Source organism: Ictalurus furcatus, chromosome 8 (assembly GCF_023375685.1).
Source record: "Ictalurus furcatus strain D&B chromosome 8, Billie_1.0, whole genome shotgun sequence".
Taxonomy (NCBI): Eukaryota; Metazoa; Chordata; class Actinopteri; order Siluriformes; family Ictaluridae; genus Ictalurus; species Ictalurus furcatus.
The window spans coordinates 11,888,525-11,908,223 of NC_071262.1; the positions used below are offsets into that span (position 1 = coordinate 11,888,525).

A 19,699-nucleotide genomic window follows, 5' to 3' on the forward strand; every position below is an offset into this window, starting at 1 on the left:
CTTTAAGTACTACAGTGTATCTCATCCTCATGGACTACACCAGAATTGTCAGTTCTTGCTGTGAGATGTTACTCCACTCTTCCACCAAGGCATTTGGAAGTTCTCGATCACGTCTGGGGGGGGGGGGGGGGCACACACATGGTTACATATAATTTTCCAACTGCAAGGACGATTAGCTGTCCTTCCTGTCTCCCTGTAGCACTGTCTTAGGCATCTTACATTACAGACATTGCAGTTTATTGCTCTGGTCACATCTGCAGTCCTCATGCCTCCCTGCAGCAGGTCTATGGCATGTTCACGCAGGTGAGCAGGCACCCTAGGCATCTTTCTTCTGGTGTTTTTCAGAGTCAGTAGAAAGGTCTCTGTAGTGTCCTAAGTTATTGTAACTGTGACCTTAATTGTCTACCGCCCATAAACTGTTAGCATCTTAAGGACTGTTCCACAGGTGCATGTGGAATAATTGTTTATGGTTCATTGAATAAGCATGAAAAAATTATTTAAACCCTTTCCAATAAAGATCTGTAAAGCTTACTTGGATTTCACAAAATGATCTTTAAAACACAGTCTCTTGAAAAAGGGACGTTTCTTTTTTTTTTTTTTGCTGAGTATATGTTTGTATGCTTCTCTGCCAGAAGCTTCTTTCCAATAAACAGAACTGCTTTATGTAATGATGTTACTTCCTGCATCAACTGCTGCTGAATAAATTCTGTTTCACCTTTCAAGTCCTTCAAGTCACAAAGTGACTGTTTAACCATGATGTTCAGAATGGTGGCAAAGCCGTCCTATGTTGCTGTGACAAGGTTAACAGATGTTATTCATGCTGTGCCACCACAAGACTGGTTCATGTCAGTGGAACTGCATGTTGCATATTTTCCTGCTCCCATCACTCTAGAGAACAGATGCTTTCTGAGGATTTCCTTTCAATGACTGGCTTTTATGCAAGGAGCAGGCCACACGAGACACATCATCCCTCCTCTTATACTTTACAGCACTCAATCTCATTGTGAACTCTGCCACAAAATTCATCAATGTTAAGCTAGATTCACAGAGAATGCTTGCTACCCTGTCACCGAAGTAGGTGGTCTATCTAGCCCTCAAATTTTTCTTACTGGTTCTGAGACACTACCACATGCTGGTCTGTACAGACATGGTCATGATGGTCAAATACATCAATTATCAGGTCAGCACCATGAAGTTGGACTGCATCCGTCAACAGCACAATGGTTCAGTGGACAAACTGTTGAGCATATAAGCCTGGGAGAATGGTGATCCAGATCTGGGAAAAGTTTGGCAGGGCACAAGTGGACCTTATTTGCTGACGCCAAATAGCCCCACTGTCAACTGAACAACTTCCTGAGCTGAACAATCCACTAGGTCAGAACACATTGCCTCATGACTGGACATATTGGAATTTCACTGACTCCCCACTATGGGCATTTCTACATCTCCTGCTGATTCTGGTCACATTGCACATTGAGGTCCTGAAGTTGCCCACAATTACTTACTTTTCATTGCTGCTCTTACTAGTGGACAGAATGCCTTTGTCATCTTGCTCCCTGAATAGTTCTGTTGTATGAAATGATGAGAATGATTTAGTACCACTGGCCAGGTTACCTACACCTGTAGTTTTGGCCCCTTGGAGTGAACATAAGGTGCAGTACTACGAACCAGAAGTCCAAGAGACACTCTGAATACAAGAGACCCCAGTACAGGAGCCTGTACAGCAGTCTGTATGTTCTCAGGTTGAAACTCATCAACTCATATGTGTCACAGCCTTTCTGAACGAATCAACACGCTGTCATCTGCCACATTCCCCCAAGAGCCCAACGTGGGATTTCCTCCTTGTAATGGAGTTCCTTAAGACCCTCCCTATGAGTACATGCAAGATGCCAAACTGAAGTCTCTCTAAAAGCAGACTTTTTTAGGGATCGCCACAGTAAAAAGAGTGGGAGAACTCCATGCCCTGGCAATACGCTCACCTTATTTGCATGTGTTGATGGTTGTGTACTTGAACCTTGGGTTTCTGCCAAAAGCAGACTATGCCTATTTGGACCAGATGACAGCAATTCTTTCATCAGATAAACCATTTGTCATGGAAGAAAGACATGGCGAGCTCCTCTATCCACCTATCCAGTAAGTTTGTTCTTTCTAATATTGTGGCATAAGTTATCAATGTGAATCTCAATGTCCCTGGCAGTTAGGACAGGTAAAACCAGCTTACCGGCTGTCTCACTGATTGGTATCTGAATTCAAAATCTCCAGACCACAACATTACTACAGACTGTGAGACCATTGACTGATCATTGACACCTCCCTACCACAAACAGCATTGTTGATGACCCCCATCCCACCCGTCTCAAAGACTCTTCACTCTTCTACCGTCTGGCAGAAGGTAGTGGAGTGTCCGTGCCAGCACCACCACCACTACCATCACCAGTCTCCTCAACAGCTTCTTCCCTGAAGCAATCAGACTACTTGACACACTGCTAAAACATCCACCTGGCCTAATCAAAACTTTCCCAACACCATCATTTGTCATGCATTTGCACTTTATGTAATCCTGCCCACTGTGCTACTTCATTGTTATGTGTTGCATCACTGTCCTGAAGAAACAACATTTTGTCCCAATGTATACAATCTATATAGAGCAATAGCTATAAAACATGACTTGACTTAACTATGGTTCTATGTTTAAGGTCATGGCATACATGCACATGCACACAAGGTATCCAGTTGATTCTCACATGCCTGTTGGTTATGTGGTGTCTACTGAACCACAGCTACATATTTAACTTGTTTCTACATATAAGCATGGCAAAGTTAAATGGTATCCTATATACATCCATGTTTCATACTTAGGCAATTTGTATAAGCAGAAGTGGTTTAGCTACCAAGCTAGCAAAACTTTCCAATTGCCTTTAAGCAATCACATTTATGGTTTGGGACAACTCACAAACCGTAAACAGTAAAACACACACACACACACAAAAGTTATTCATACCATGTATTTTACCATGTACACGATCCCAACTCACTAATGACAATTTCTATTCCCCCAAAGCACTGACATGTAGCATATTGAGTCAAGATACTATTATGATGAGAGAGTTCTTCATTTTGGTTCCATGAAGAACCCCAAATGCATATTTTGCTATGTATTTAGTCAAGTCGAGTGTTTAGTTTTTTTTATTATTATTGTCATTCAACTATATAGCTTGAATACAATGGAACAAAATGTAATTTTTCCAGACTATGGTACAACACATAACTATACAACAGCACAGTACACAGGACTGCATAAAGTGTAGTAAAGTGAATTTTGGCAGATCTTGGCATGCCTGTGACTAGGATGTGGGGTAAATGGAACTGAATATTTTACCTCAAAACCTTGTTGCCTCTGTCAGCTGGTTGGTTAGGACTTGAGTAGATGGCCATTTTAACAAATATGTAATATAAAAATTTTTTCTCAAGATTTTTATTTGTCACATACACAGTTACATACAGTATATAACTTGCAGTGAAATGAAAACCTGGCCTACTCCTCCTTAGACTGTGCATTTTTAAATAACTAATTTAAATATAAGAAATTAATAAGAAATAAGAAATGCAACATGCTGAATCATGCATCCAAATCAACACAGAAATGGTCTCTGAGCTGTAGTCTTAAATGAAGAAGGCACTTGACATGAACAAACCTAAGAATATACAGGAGCTTGAAACGTTTTGTATTGAGTAGCGGTCCAAGTGTTGCTAACATTCAGTACATTTACATGGACAACAATATTCCGATATTAACCCGATTAAGACAATACTCTGATTAAGAAACTAGCATGTAAACAGCGATTTCTGATGACCTTAATCTGGCTAAAGTCATACTCGAAGTAAACACAAATCGAATTAAGACATGTGGAGTATTCCTGTTTTAGCCGCATTATCGAAGTGCGTTACAGACATGTACACACCTTAATCACACTATTAACGTCGTGTGGGAGTTTTCACCGCATTGTGCAACAGGACACATACATAAAAATTTTCTTTCCATTCGGCGTCATCAAATTCCATTAAAACAACTCTCTCCCACCAGTCCTTACTTCGTACTCTCATCCAGAGTTTGTCGCGGTGGCATGATTGAAATGTTGCCGAATGAAAGTACAGAGGAGGCCTGTTGCTGGAGAATTTGTATCTGCTGTCATCTATTTGCACGTATAACATGACAAATAATGAACTGCACTTGAAGCTTTCGTAAAATAAAAAAATTAAACACCCAAAACTGTATAAGGTACCATAACAAAGACGAACTGTATGTCGATACGTGAAATTCTGGAGGGAACGTCGGACGGCGTGGCATGGGGACGTAATGACGTGCGCCGTTAAACAATCTATGTTCTATAACATGTAAAACAGGAACATGAAAGGAGTATTCTAAAAGCGACTCATGTAAACACCTTAATCACGATATCGTCTTATTCAGAATAAGGTCAATAATTAAATTACTGCTGTCCATGTAAACGTAGTCAGTGTTTGACATTACAGCAAACCTGTATTCTGTAGTAAAAAAGAACTAAAACTAGCACTTGAATGTTTGAAAGTTGAATGTTTGAAAAAAAGTATTTTAAAATAAAATCTTCTCACGAGTCTTCTCATGACTTCAGGCTCAGAATGCCACTCCACACCATAGCAATGTATTTATTCATTTTGCACATACGCTTCATGGGTGCTACAATTCTGGAGCTAACTGTAAAACATCATTTTAGGACAGCAAATCAAATTAACAAGCTTCAACAAGCAAAACTACTGAAGTTTAATGTATGCATGGAAATGCAAGTCTCTGAAGGGAAAATGTTTAATAACATAATACTGACATAAAGCCCATGGAGAATTGCAAGAAGTGCACAATTCGTCATTGTCCCCTACCCCCAACCTTCCCCTCTTTACCCCCACCCCCCTAAACACCCCCTACCCCCAACCCCCTACCCTTACCCCCCTAAACCCCTACCCTTACCCCCCCTCCTTACCCCCCCTCCTTACCCCCCTAAAAACCCCCTACCCCCACCCCCCCTCCTTACTCCCCTAACCCCCCCACACCCAACCCCCCTCCTTACCCCCCTTAACCCCCCCTTAACCCCCTACCCCCACACCCAACCCCCCCTCCTTACCCCCTAACCCCCCCAACCCCCCTTACACCCCTACCCCCTACCCCCCCCTTACACCCCCTTACCCCCCCCTTACACCCCCTTACCCCCCCTTACACCCCCTTACCCCCCCATCCAAACCCCACCCCCCTTACCCCCCCTTACCCCCCCATACCCCCCAACCCTCCCTTACCCTCCCCCCTCGACACTGTTAACTTGTATTTGCGTGTATATTTACTTTAAACACTGTGTTTCTTGTGTCTTCTTGTTATTGTAAAAATCAAAAGACGTATTCAGCCAGTAAAGTGTTTCCTGTAGTACTTTGTTAAGTTTGTTGCCTAGACTCGTAGTGAAGGGAACATAAATAGGGATGTAATGAGACGCGGCCGGTTTTAGGGGGCGTGGTTTTCACATCCGTGGTGAACAAACGTGCTTTTTGCAGTAGCCAATGCAACGTAACTTGAATGCTCCGCAATGGCTAGGAGTGAGCTGCAGCCCTTCAGTGCTCAGTAGACGGAAGAGGTTCACGCCACTAACCTTCTGCTTCCCATCCGTACTAGAGCACCGTGTTCGAAACTGATCCGTGGTAAGCACTGATTATATGACATGTTTATGTTCCGAGATTACAGAGTGAGTGAGTATGTGATGTTGTGAGGAGCAGTAATGTTTCTAGTCTCTCCGCGCTTGGTTTGATGTAACGCCGATGGCGGAGTGAACATGGGACGAGTGGAAATGGATCAACACTATCAAACGCCAAGATGTTCCGTGTCCGAGTCATACTATAGACAACAATTAAGTTGACATGAGTGTTTCTAATAATAATTAGCTTCATGAAACTCGGGCCTTAGCGAAGTATTCATGTCAATGTGTAATATCTCTCTCTACATATATCTGTATATATCTATATATCTTTTGACGATTCGGTGACATCCTGTTGAAAATGTGCATCAGTGTTCACGAACTGTAGAGTACAATGAAATTAAATTGTTTCAGTTTGAGCCGTCGTGCCAGGTTTGGGGTTTGGGCCTAGGTTTCCACACCTTTAACGACATTAGAAGTACACGGCTCTGATGTGCTTTCTGCTCGACTTTTCATTCAGACTCTGAGATCTTGTTCCTGGATGTTTACTACACGCTACTTGTGCACGTTGTGTTGTGTTTCTGTGTTTGTGCTGCCGCTGCTCGGGGTTTCTCAGCTTTATCATGGCAGAAGGCCTGGCTAGCTTCGCTAAAGCCAAGCGGAGAAATCATCTTAGAGAAGGAAAAAAATATATATATACATCTAGTGATGTTTTTAGTTGAACTGGAACAACACGGAGCTTTTAGGTTACCCTAGCAAACAGAAAAAGAGCAGTTCCTCAGGCTTACCTCGACGCAGCGACGAATTTTACCCAGTACTTTTCTGGGTTAGCTCCTGGCTTTGAGTTTTAAAGTGCGCTAACAATCTGCGCCACTCTTTCCACGCCACATGTTTTGTGGTTAAATATGAAATAAAATGTTAATTGTTTTTTATTTTAGACGTTAAGCGGGTCTGGACGTTATAATCGCTTGAGTCGAGTGTCGCTCGCTTCAGTTTCACTTTCGCGCGTTTTTGCTGAAGCGATTTCTTCACTTCATCTTCTCGCTGTAGGTTAATTTAACCGAAATATCAACCGTGTTCATGTTCACTCAACATGTTTGATATGATAAGTTAAAATATTTCCATAAATTACGCATATTTTTAATCCACACACGGGCCCGCTGCGTTCTCCACAGATAGGCCTGCTTGACTAATCACGCTATTACCCTTCTATCGTTTGGAGAGATTTCTTTCTTGTATATATTTATACATGTATTAAAGTTGTAAGTAAACATATCTAAACGATAAACGTACCATTAGCACATTTGGTCGCTTATAAATGCATATAACCCAACAAAAAAAACACTTTACAAACACTAATATTTGAGGAGGACCCTTACCATTTTTCTGTCAGTTAACTGAAAGTGCTTTAGTTTATTACATACACACAAATTCTGAATACAACTTTTATTGGACTGCTATTCCCTTTTTTTCTCCTTCTCGAAGGTATTAATACACTTACTTTCTTAACTAGTCTATACACTCCTAAAATGTGCTTAATTAAATGGTCAGATTAAATCTGTACTATGAGAGTGCTGGGATGTAAGGAGAACTGAATGTTTGTATTAACTTCATGTAGGACTTCATATAAGTGAGTGGGAACACCAGATGAAGTCAGGAGAACGTGTCATGAATATGTTTGAAGCATACAGTTGTAGTATGACTTGGGGGGGGGGGACATAAATTCAAGTGAGTTTTTTTTATTGTCATTCTTTTATACAGGGTGTAGCGTATATATTGGAAGGAAATGTTGTTTCTTCAGGGGCATGATGCAACACTGAACTGTACACAGGACGATGTAATATAAATATGTTTACACCCTACTCTGATGCAAACTTTATTATAGGACATAATATTATTCATAATATGTATTACATTAATAATAATTATATCATTCATAATCCGTGGTCTGACACATTCAGTTATTTTGAAAATGTTTCACTTGCGATGGGGCAAGTTTGATTAAGCGACATCCTTTGGCATATTTGCTTATAGCATAGTGTTGACTGTTTTTATATATATATATATATATATAATTTTAAATTATTCTATTATCTTTTAATGAGCGTGATGTCGTGCAAAAGTTTAATTAAATTTGTGTAAATGAAGTCTGCTCGCTTTGCTTCTTAGCCTGATTACACATTTTGTAGCTTGCCATGAGTATTTAAAATCACAAGATCATTTGATTTCAGTCACCTCTGTAAATAAGATAGTAATTAGGATCATTACCTCCTATTCTTTTCTGTGCAGGTCTGTTTACTGACAGCATCCTTGCTAATTAGAGGAATCTAAGAGTGGAAGTGGCTAGCCATGTCTGGGCAAAGGAAAGGAGCTTCGGCGCGTCTGCGAAAATGTGCCTTCTGTAAAACGAATCGAGACAAGGAGTGTGGCCAGCTCCTTGTATCAGACAACCAGAAGGTGGCAGCTCACCACAAATGCATGGTGAGTGGACAGTCTACAAGCTAATAGATCTGATGTGCTCAGCTGCACAAAGAAAAACCAGTCCTTATCCAGAAACTTGTACTGTAGTTAATGTAAATTTCATTACTAAAACGTATTTAATAAACAAACAATAGTTTCAGTGCATGACCTGAGAAGGTCTGGCAAATATATATATATATATATATTTTTTACAGTTTGTCATCTATTTAATTGCATACGTTTTCAGTGCTTTTTCCGTATGTTCAAATATTCTTTCTGCGTGTATCTTTTAGCTTTTCTCATCTGCCCTAGTAACATCTCACTCAGACAGCGAAAACATTGGGGGATTTTCTATTGAGGATGTAAAAAAAGAGATCAAAAGAGGAAACAAATTGGTAAGTGGCAAGCAAGTGTCTTAATAAACCCACATCATATGTAATGGGGTTTAGGCTTTCATGTTGCCACTATCAGACACCATTTATCAAAAATATGCGCTTATGTATATGTTTATCAAATATAACGTACAAACTCAACATAGGACAAAAATAACGGTGCAGAAAAAGGCAATCAAAAACCCGTATAATGAAATTTATTGAAACGAAGCTACGCAAGCATAGTTTTGCAATGTAACTTTCTTCACATTTCTGATTAAATTTTTCCATGCTTGTGTGGTCCTAGGGATTGTTTTGCAAAATAAAATGACAGTTCAAGATTGTGTCTGTCTAGTAGCGAATGCAACGAGTGGATCTATTGAAAAATTATGGGGAGTAAAAATGACCCTTAGCTCTTACCATGGAGTGTCAGAAGCTCTGTGGCAGGGTCATGAATAAACTGCTGGTTGGAATTATGTGGGTGTATCTCTCTCTAAACTGTTGGCAGTCAGCCTCCATTACACTAATTACATTTGACTAGATCTATTTAGGTGCATGTGACACAAATTTTTGGTACAGATTAAGGATCTTTATTTACTGGGTGGTCAATTCCTTCAGGATGAAATTTAAGTCTATAGTAATAGAAAGTGTCGGTTTCCCCAAGTGTGAAGTTGTGAAGCTAAGTGCAGAGATTAATATTAATATCTTTAATATGCCTTAATTGACCCTTTTCTGTGAAGTTCTGTTATCTGTAATATGTTTTGGTAAGTTGTAGAGGGTTTGTGAAATTATAGTTTCCAATTTGTGACGCAAGACTATTATTGGGTTGTTAGTGCACATTTTATTGCCTTATGAAGACCTTTTTAATGTAGTGGAAGCAACCTGCTTATTCTGTATTTCACAGTGGTAAATCCAGTGCGATCACTCCAACGTTTAAGAGCATGAAGTGTAAATAGCCAGCTATATCCTTTAGAATTTGATTCAAGCCACCATTTTATATTTGTATAGATTGATTTATACGTGGATGCTTTCCATTACTGACGTGATTGGTAACTAGAGGAACGACTACGCAGGCAGATATGGTAAAGGCACATTAGAGAAAAATGGGGTACAACCTTCATGTTTACTATGTATTTTTGAGATGGAACCTTGTTTGGACTGTCCACCTAGTGAGATAATCATAACACCACTGGATGCAAATAAACTAGTTGATTGGTCATTTATTAGTGTTATGGTTGCGTTTAATTCTGCCACACTTCTAACTTTCTTTGGATAAAAATGTCTGTGAACAAATGAATATAAATGTTCTTTCTGATCTTTTCTCATCGCATAAATAGATGTGCTCATCCTGCCACCGGCCCGGGGCAACCATAGGTTGTGATGTTAAGACATGCCGGAGGACATATCATTACTACTGCGCCCTGTGGGACAAAGCCCAGACCAAGGAGAACCCCTCACAAGGCATCTACCTGTAAGGGAACATTTCATGTGCACTCTTCTTATTTTTTTTATATATATATATATATATATATATATATATATATATAAAAAAAAACCATTTTTGTTCCAAAAACAATAAGACCGGTTGTCTCTTTATTTGGACTTTTTCAGTGTTTACTGTCGTAAACATCGTGACGCCTCCCAAGATGCCAGTGATGGTAATAAATTCTTACTTTTTGAATTTGATTAAGGAAGAAACTTTAGTGTTCTATATTACAAACATAAGAGTCCGTTCTAACACGAGCATATTAATGACTTGGTGTGAATGTATTAACAAAGCAAATGCTACCTAAATATAGATAAATATATTTTCTCATGTGTACACTCTGGCAGAGGATCAAGGAGTTGCAGCCAACGATTCAGATTCATCCCCACCCCGTAGCAGAGGGCGTGGCAGATTTGAGAAGAGCCGAATTAGAGGTGTACCTCGTGGGCAGTCCGAAGACGCACGTTCAAATTCTTCACAAGGCATAGATGAAACGGAGAGCTCTTCAAATGTAGGAGCCCTTTTTTTTATATAAAAAAAAAACCCTTCTCCTCTCTCTTTCACTTTGTATTAAGAGCTAAAGTAAGTTACCTATTATGTAAATGTATTGCTTGATGACTGCTTTGTCTTGACTCAAAATATCTCCTGATTGTGTTGACGAATCAATTTACTTGTGCCAGAAAAGGCGGTGTTTTTGCATGCTAATGTGTAATGGTTGTGGTTTGTAGCGGGACCGGTCCCCTTTGAGGGGTAGCCCCAGTGAGTCAGGCCTTCGCTGTGGTTTCTGCCATGCTGGTGATGAGGAAAATCAGACCCGCGGTGTTCTGCATTGTGATGGCGCAAAAAAGGTTGCCGCCCACTATAAATGCATGGTGAGTTCCATGTCCCATATTCATTTGAATGCTTATGTTTCACTCTTCAGATAAATATTTAATCACGTTATAAATCATGTCTAAGAGAGAGACCACAGGAAAGTAATGATAAATTATCTTAATATTTTATGATTTAATGTTTTTGAATTAAAAGAAAAATAATCAGCATTTACATTTTTTTAAATGGAGTAAACGACAACTTGTTTTTTTTTCTTCTTCTCTCTTTTGGTAGCTTTTCTCTTCAGGGACTGTCCAACTCACTACCACATCACGTGCAGAATTTGGTAACTTTGACATTAAAACAGTCATTCAGGAAATAAAGAGAGGGAAAAGAATGGTGAGCGCTTTTGATTTTCAGAGCAGTTAAGAGTCTGAATAATGTATTGCTGTCTATGGCTCAGTTTCTCTTCACCTTTTAAAAGCTGCAAGATCAAATATTTTTGCACCTTTGCCCTGTCTTGTAGAAAAATGCTTGCAAGCTGCTTGCAGAACAGTGTTGTGGGTTGGGTTGTGCTGCACTGTCTTCCACTGCAAAATTTATTTTCAGCAGCAAGTCCCAAGCCAGTCCACACTGACTGAGAATTCAGGGCTGTAGCCAGTAGTATGCCTAATTAGTAATGGTATCGTGAGACGACTTGTGTTTAAAAACCTTGCACTGTAATGTTACTGTCATTTACTGAGTATCAGGTGAAAAAAATAAAATCTCTTGGTTGCTCTGCTGTAATCTCACTGCTCATCTGAGGTAGCCCAGTAACTTTAGCTACCTATCAAAAATAGTATAGAAATAATCTGGTTCACTTCCGATATTTGTACTTCTCATTTTGTGTCCACCTGCCTTACAAACTTGTTAGCAATAGGGGTTGCATGCCTAATAATAATAATAATAATAATAATAATAATAATAATATTGTATTATATTAAGTTTATTTTTAATTTTAACACACACTAGTGAACCAGTAAATCTAAAAGTAGTTGACCTGTCCCATCTTTTCCATAATTAAACTGAGAATATATATCAGCAGAGAAGATGTCAAGCCACACTTCAGTTAACCTACAGTGGCTACAATTTCCATTTCCAGCTTCAGTGATTTTGTTTTTTTTAGGCTACACTGTTAATGATTTAAAATAAATCAAATATCAACAAAGAAATAGTTTTTTTATCACATTAGGATGCACCAATTCTTAAGGAAAACTGTGTAAAATTGATTTTTATTTTATCCCATATTTTAGTTATCATTGACTATGTTTACATGGACAGCAGTAATCTAATTACTGATCTTATTCTGAATAAGACAATATTGTGATTAAGGTGTTTACATGAGTCGCTTTTAGGATATTCCTTCCATGTTCCTGTTCTACATGTTATAGGACATAGATAAATTAACGGCACACGTCATTACGTCCCCACGCCGTCCGACGTTCCCTCCAGAATTTCACGTATCATACAGTTCGTCTCTGTTATGGTGCCGTATACAGTTTTGGGTGTTTCATTTTTAACTTTACGAAAGCTTCAAGTTTTTTTACTTTTTTAACAAATAATTAACTTCAAAGTTAATTATTTGTCATGCTATATGTGCAAACAGACGACTGCTTGCCATGGGTTGTGTCCAATGCATGTACATACAGTCAAACCTTGGATTGCGAGCATAATTCGTTCCGGAAACATGCTCGTAATCCAAAGCACTCGTATATCAAAGTGAATTTCCCCATAAGAAATAATGGAAACTCGGATGATTCGTTCCAAAACCCAAAAATATTCATATAAATAATAATGATTAACACACAATACCGTTTTATATTTTTATTATTTAAATTTAATATAAAGTAATCGAATTTATTAATTATTGTGTAGGACGACTTTCACTGTTACTAATGGAATCACTGCTGTCTGTTGGCTCGCCGGAATCTTTTTCTTTTTGTACGACGTTAACAAGGAACCTATTCAGTGACACTTGCTTTTGCCTCCTTTTAAGGATTTCGCGGAAATGTGACATTGCATTGTCGTTAAACAGATTCATCACTCGTGCTGCTACAGTCGTACTCGGGTTTTGCTTTTCTACAAAATTTTGCACTGTTTCCCACATTTTACACACCTCCCCTAATTTCATTTGAAGTGAGGGATTTCACCGTCTTTTTCTCCTCCTCCTCCTCCTCCTCCTCAGACGAGACCTCCTCCGTAACCTCTTGCTGTTGCTCGTGATGCAGATCCATCAGTTCTTCGATGGTCAGCTCCTGGCCATGTTCCTCCACCAGCTCTTGAATGTCGTCTTTATTCACCTCCAGTCCCATGGTCTACCCCAAGGACACAATTTCATCGACAACTGACTACTCGCAACTCAGCTACTCACATACCTCGTTTGTGCTTCTCGATGATTTCCTTCTTAACTTCCACCGTAATCATCTCCTTTTTCTTATCGCCTTCCTTTTCAAATTTTTTCTTCATGGGGCCATTGTCGCAGTACAGTTACTATACGGTCACAACAGTTACAACACTAGTAAACAGTATACGCTCACACAGATGTTGACTATACAAGTGAGGCACGCTGACTGACACCGAGCATGTGAGAGAAGAACCACCGGCTCAGTAGTGATCACGTGACGCTCGGCAGACAAAGCAGCGTATACGTACTACAGGTACTCGTATTGCAAGACCTCGCTCGTATATCAAGTTAAAGTTTATTCAAATTTTTTGCTCGTCTTGCAAAACACTCGCAAACCAAGTTGCTCATAATCCAAGGTTTGACTGTACATGTCTTTCGCCTACTCTATAGTAGGTAAGTATGCGGTTTAGGATGCAGCCGTGCTCTCTTGTTGAAACGGTTGAGCACTGCCGTGTGTGTACGTGTCCTTTCGCAAAATGCGGTGAAAACTGCCACACGATATTAAGGTGTGTACATGTCTGTAATGCACTTCAATAATGCGACTAAAGCAGGAATACTCCACGTGTCTTAATTCGATTTGTGATGACAGATTAAGGTCATCAGAAATCGCTGTTTACATGCTAGTTTCTTAATCAGGGTATTGTCTTAATCAGGTTAATATCGGATTATTGTTGTCCATGTAACTGTACTGATTGAGAGGTTACAGGAGTGTGAGCTCCCATTATATCATATTGGTCCTTAAAGTAATTGAATTAGGTTTGTCCAGTAGACGTTTAATACAACATATATACATTCATGGAAGGTTTTTTTTTTTCTCTATTTGTAAACATTCTCAGTCATACAGGGATATAATGGACTGTCTACATAATATACTTGCATGTTGACAAACTGAGTGTTAAAATACTGACTAATGCTAATGTGATGGGTTTGTTTTAGAAATGCACCCTGTGTTGTCAGCTCGGCGCAACCATTGGATGCGAGATAAAAGCGTGTGTGAAAACCTATCACTACCACTGCGGCCTGCAAGACAAGGCCAAATACATAGAGAACATGGCCAGAGGCATTTACAAGTAAATCTTGTTTTATTTATTTATTTTTATTTGTTTCTACTCATTGAACTGCAGGATTACTAGAGTGCGGCTCAGTTTGATTAGTCAGGTGGCTTCAGCATTGCTTATCATAAGTGTTCATAGTTCTTCAGGCAAATATATTATATTAGATATAAATAGTCAGGTCCATAAATATTTAGTTATTGTTATTTCTGCTGTCTTGCACAGTATGTTGGAGTTATAAAATAAATAATGGGTAGGATGTCACTGGGCAGACGTCAACATTAATTTGGGGGTATTTACATCCAAAATGGGTGAACAGCACTTTTTGTGTGTGCGCCCCTCCCCCCTTTTTAGGAGCCAAAAGTAATTGGACAAACTAACAATCATAAATTAAATTTTCATTTTTAATCCTTGATTGCAAATCCTTTGCAGTCAATGACTTCCTGAAGTTTGGAACCCCATAGACATCACCAGATGCTGGGTTTCTTCCCTGGTGATGCTCTGCCGGGCCTTTACTGCTTCTGTCTTCAGTTCCTGTTTGTTCTTGGCGTGTTTTACCTTCAGCAAGTGAAATCCATGCTCAACTGGATTCAGGTCAGGTGACTGACTTGGCCATTGCAGAACATTCCACTTCTTTGCCTTAAAGAAGTCTTGAGTTGCTCTTGAAGTATGCTTCGGCTCATTGTCCATCTGCACTGTGAAGTGTCGTCCAATGAGTTTTTGAAGCTTTTGCCTGAATCTGAGCAGATAATGTAGCTCTAAAGACTTCAGAATTCATCATGCTGCTTTTGTCAGAAGTTTAATTATCAATAAATACAAGGGAACCAGTTCCATTGGCAGCCATACATGTCCATACCATATAATGTGTTGCTATGCTTCAGATCATGAGCAGTTCCTTCCCTTCTCCATACTCTTCTTATCATTATAGTACAATATATTCTGGTATCTTTGTCTCCTCTCCCCATAGGATGTTGTTACAGAAGTATACTGGCTTATTTGTTTGTTTGTTTGTTTGTTTATTTATTTATTTATTATTTTAGATGTCTTTAGCAGACTAAGCTGCTCTTCCTGTTTTTGAGGCTTACCAACAGATCACATCTTGTTGTAAACCGTCTGTATGTACTCTGGTGAAGCCTTTTCTTGATTGTTGATTTTGACAAAGATACACCTACCTCCTGGAGGGAGTTCTTGATCTGCCCAACTGTTGTGAAGGAGTTTTTTTTCCATTAGGGAAAGAATTCCTCTATTATCCATCAGTTATTTTCTGTGGTCTTCCAGGCCTTTTTTGTGTTCCTGAGCTCACCAGTGCCTTCTTTCTTTTTGAGAATGTACCAAATAGTTGCTTTGGAGACACCTAATTTTTTTTTTTTTTTTTTTTTTTTTAAATTTATTTTATTTTTGTTTTGTTTTTTTCATCTCTGATTGACTTGTTTTGACTTTTCACCTTATTGGTGGCATGTTTAACTGGCAGTGATGGCTCTTTGTACTTTCTTATTTAGTTAATCGCAGTAGATTCCAAATGCCAATTGCTCACTTGAAATCAGCTCTAGACTTTTATGTATGTATTTGTAAGTAAAATAATTAAAGAATATCACACACCTGGCCACGGAATAGCTGAGCAGCTAATTATCCAATTATCTTTGGACCCTTTAAGTCTGCACTTTGAGCTCATATTCATTATTTACTTTCAACTCTGATATACTCTGTTAGACAGTTAAAAAAAAAAATCATAAATTTTCAATATCCAAATGTTTATAGACCTAAGTGTACATTTAACATCAGCCACCATGTTTGTTTTTACAAACTGCTGAAATAATTTTGCCTTTACTGTTAAAATAACATTTGTCACAATCCAATGTGTCACAATTACTGCATCCACTGACGTAGGCAGTTAAATGACTTGCATATTTCCACAAATAGACTGTACTGTAAGAATCACAGTGGAAATGAGGAGCGGGATGAAGAGGATGAGGAGAGAGAGAGTCGCAGTAGAGAGAGGGCTGCCAATAACAGTGGGGGAAGCCCTCCTCCACCTCAAGTGAATGGGAATTAGGTGAGTTTTTGGAAATGTAAGACCCCTTTACTTTTCACATGGAAATCTGTCGTTATGATATTGGTAGCACTTCGAGACTTGCTGTATAATTATGTTTGTGTTTTACAGATGCTGGTTGGAGGTGTTGGAGAAAGAACAAAATATTTTTTTATTGTGCTCAGTAAGAAACTTAGGGGCCAGCTCACAAAATTGACTGTTTCAGTTTTTCTCTAATTGCCAGAAACCCCATAACCATTGATGACGCACCATACATTTCTCTGCCATTTTTCCTCAGTATTTCAAGAATATCATGAATGAGACTCACGAGTGCAGATAATAACCCAACCCAAGAGAGTGAGAGGTTTTTAAGGCACAGAATAATCCAAAGTTCCACTTGTAAAGAGGTTGTGTTTAAAGAAAATAATGGAAAATCTGAATTAACATTATACATAGTTATACGTAGTTTGAATCTGTGCCTGAAAAACACTTTAAATGTGAGCCAATGAAAACTGAAGGTTTCATGATTGGACCAATGGAAAGCTCTCTTTCACAGAGCTCTCTTTTTTTTTTTTTTCTCTTTTCTTTTTTTTTTTTCTTCTTTTCCCCCAGTTTCTTTCTTAACAAACTGCTCTTTGGACTTGACCTGCTGGACCTGTTCTTTTGAGACTGCCTTCTGGTTGTTTTTACTCTCTTCCAAATCCTGAGCCTATCCCTCTAATTTCCTGTAATTGAACTGACATTATCTTTACCTCTTATTGCTCTTGTATCATGTATTATATTTTACTACTGTATTATAATCATGATTATTGTTGAATATCTGTGACTTTCTTTATAGTCTTGAGTCAGGATTAAAGATCATTGGCTAGCATGCACTTTTCTTTACACTGACTTGTGTAGTAGTCCTTCCTTCATGCCTTTTGGAAAATGGCATCACTTCACTGAAGGAACACCTAACTGAAGTATTAAGTATTAATATCCTCTAAGTTGATACATTCTTGGACTCAAGTTTACATGACTTGAGTCCAAGAATGTATCAACTTAGAGGATATTTTTGGACACATTACCAGTAAAGAACAGGTATTGCTGATATTGTTATAATAATATTAATCAGACTGTTACGGAGTTTTAAAAATTGTAGTTATTGCAGTACACCAAATGGTACAGCATAATATGAAATAATCTATGCTATGTTTTGGTTGGTTTAGTCAATCATTTAAGGTGCTGTGAATTTATAGATGGATATAAATCAAATTAATGGGTTGACTGCCTTCATGATGGTTATGCTTGAAGATCACTTTGAATATGTCATTAATGAGATCGTCTGTTTCAAATGGACAGTTTATTGAAAAATTAACGTTTTCCTCTTGAATATTTAATGTTTATTATTATAACATGCATAAAAAAGATTTTTAAAAAACAGCCAGCAGGAGTTGATGCTCATAAATGAAGATCACTGGACTAACAGACATGGCATATAGCCAGTGTGACTGCTTTTTAGTGCTTATTCGTTTAATTCTTATTAGTTTTAGAATGAAGGGTTTCATGCTTAAAGATTTCCCTTTACCAGGATAAGGTTGAGAACGAAAATGAACAACTTGATCTACTATTTGTTTTGTATGTTATTTATTAATTTAGTCATTCATTTATCTGTTTAACTCCAATTCAGTCTGACTGCTGCTGGCTTGTTTTAATAGTATAATGGTACAGTTTAAGCAGTCTGTCAATATTTGCAGATACACATAAATTAATAAGGTAATACATTACCTTATGTTTATATTAGGAAAAACTGGATCAACCAAGTTCCAGTCCCAAATATTGTGAGCTGGTACAAAACAAATAACTGCAGGGGCAGGCGGGTGTAGCATTAAAATAACAACAATCCTGCAAACAACTTCAGTGTAAAGTTTTGCTTGTTTAGGTTTTGTACTGGAGATTGTATTATTGTCTTTGTATTATATCCTGTATTATTCACAAGAGATCTTGGGTGACTTCCCTTAAATTAATGTTTCTGACAAGCAGGAAATGTGACACGTTTATATATATATATATATATATATATAAAATCAGGATGAATTGTTTCACCCTTATAACCGCCAGCAACAGCAGCTTTTCAGAGGTTATCACACTTGGCTTAGAAGTTATGTAGTGAATTTTTAAAGTAACTGTATTAGGCTAGCTTGCTTATTTATTTATTTATTTATTTATTTATTTCAGTTTTTGACATACCTTTTTGTTATTGGTAACATTGACCAGGGTTGACCGGGTTCGACAAATGTTCCAGCCCAACTGTATCTCAAAAACACAAGCCCTGAAACTAGCTCAAAAAAATTGGTCATTGGAAAGGGACAGATTTTTATTCTTTGTCTCAGCATTTGTGATAGTAACAGGTTTTTCCACAGGTATTACTGATGTATGGGCTTATCCACTCCATACCCCCCCCCCCCCCCCTTCCCTCTCTCAATCCTTGGAATATACAGTATCTTACAATTGAATGGTTCTGTACATCATTATGTTATGAATGAGGACTTTCCTTAATGACTGCGCTCCATTTTCCCAAATGGACAGATAGATTTGGCACCCTCAACCAGGTCAACTGTGCCTTTAGATTTGGCCCATTGGAATAAATCATCAACTGAGGATTTTGACTGAGGACTAAAACACTCCCATAAGCAAGAGTCCCTAAGTTTTATGTGTCCTTCACTGGAAGGTGCTCTAGAGGTAGCTCCAATGCATTGGCTGATTACTAAAATACTATCTTTTCTCCAAGGACCGCTAGACAGGGGCAAGTCTTTGTGTACTTTATACTACTGGGGTACATGGCAGTCATTGCCACTCACCACAGCAATGTGGAGGTCATGTCTCTGGGAGGTCATATTATGCCCTTTCTGAAAGGGCCAAGGCACCTCCACCCTTGTGCAAGACTTCCTTAAGGCATCTCCTTGCGAGCCTATGCAATGTGCCAAAAATAAACGGATGTCTGAAAACTGCCTTTTAGTTAGCAATCACTTTGCCAAAAAGGGCAGGAGAACTCCTTGCTCTGGTTATAAGCTTTGTATGCCTCTGTGACTAGATGACTCAGAGTGACCCTGTAGTTGAATCCTGGGATTACTAAAGGTGAAGCTGTGAAGAGTGTTTCTTGCTGTGTCCAATATGTGGCTTATGGTACAATTCAAACTGGATGATGCCCATCCGAATCTCAGACCAACTGTTTATCTGTCACAGAGAGAAAACTGAGCAGAAGCTGGCCCAGTGGATAGTGAATATCATCATGGCCTACAGGCAGTGTTCTAATTGAGGGGGCTCATGCACACCAGAAGGCATCTAGGTGATTCTT

The 19,699-nt window shown here is 38.7% G+C and overlaps 1 protein-coding gene across 3 annotated transcripts; it reads left to right on the top strand.

Moving 5' to 3' along the window:
• The first annotated feature begins 5,543 nt into the window (after positions 1-5,543).
• phf6 (PHD finger protein 6) lies at positions 5,544-18,378 on the top strand. 3 transcript variants are annotated; one of them, XM_053631440.1, is made up of 11 exons: positions 5,546-5,718; positions 8,001-8,192; positions 8,465-8,566; positions 9,880-10,013; positions 10,154-10,200; positions 10,376-10,539; positions 10,757-10,900; positions 11,133-11,237; positions 14,218-14,351; positions 16,254-16,386; positions 16,495-18,378. In XM_053631440.1, the coding sequence occupies exons 2-10, from the start codon at positions 8,061-8,063 to the stop codon at positions 16,384-16,386; spliced, it is 1,095 nt and encodes a 364-aa protein (XP_053487415.1). In that variant the 5' UTR covers positions 5,546-5,718; positions 8,001-8,060; the 3' UTR covers positions 16,495-18,378. The 3 variants fall into 3 exon arrangements, with proteins under 3 accessions (XP_053487416.1, XP_053487415.1, XP_053487418.1); XM_053631441.1 differs by lacking the exon at positions 8,465-8,566 and having other exon boundaries at positions 5,544-5,718; XM_053631443.1 differs by lacking the exon at positions 5,546-5,718 and having other exon boundaries at positions 8,106-8,192; positions 8,484-8,566.
• Positions 18,379-19,699: the final 1,321 nt, after the last annotated feature.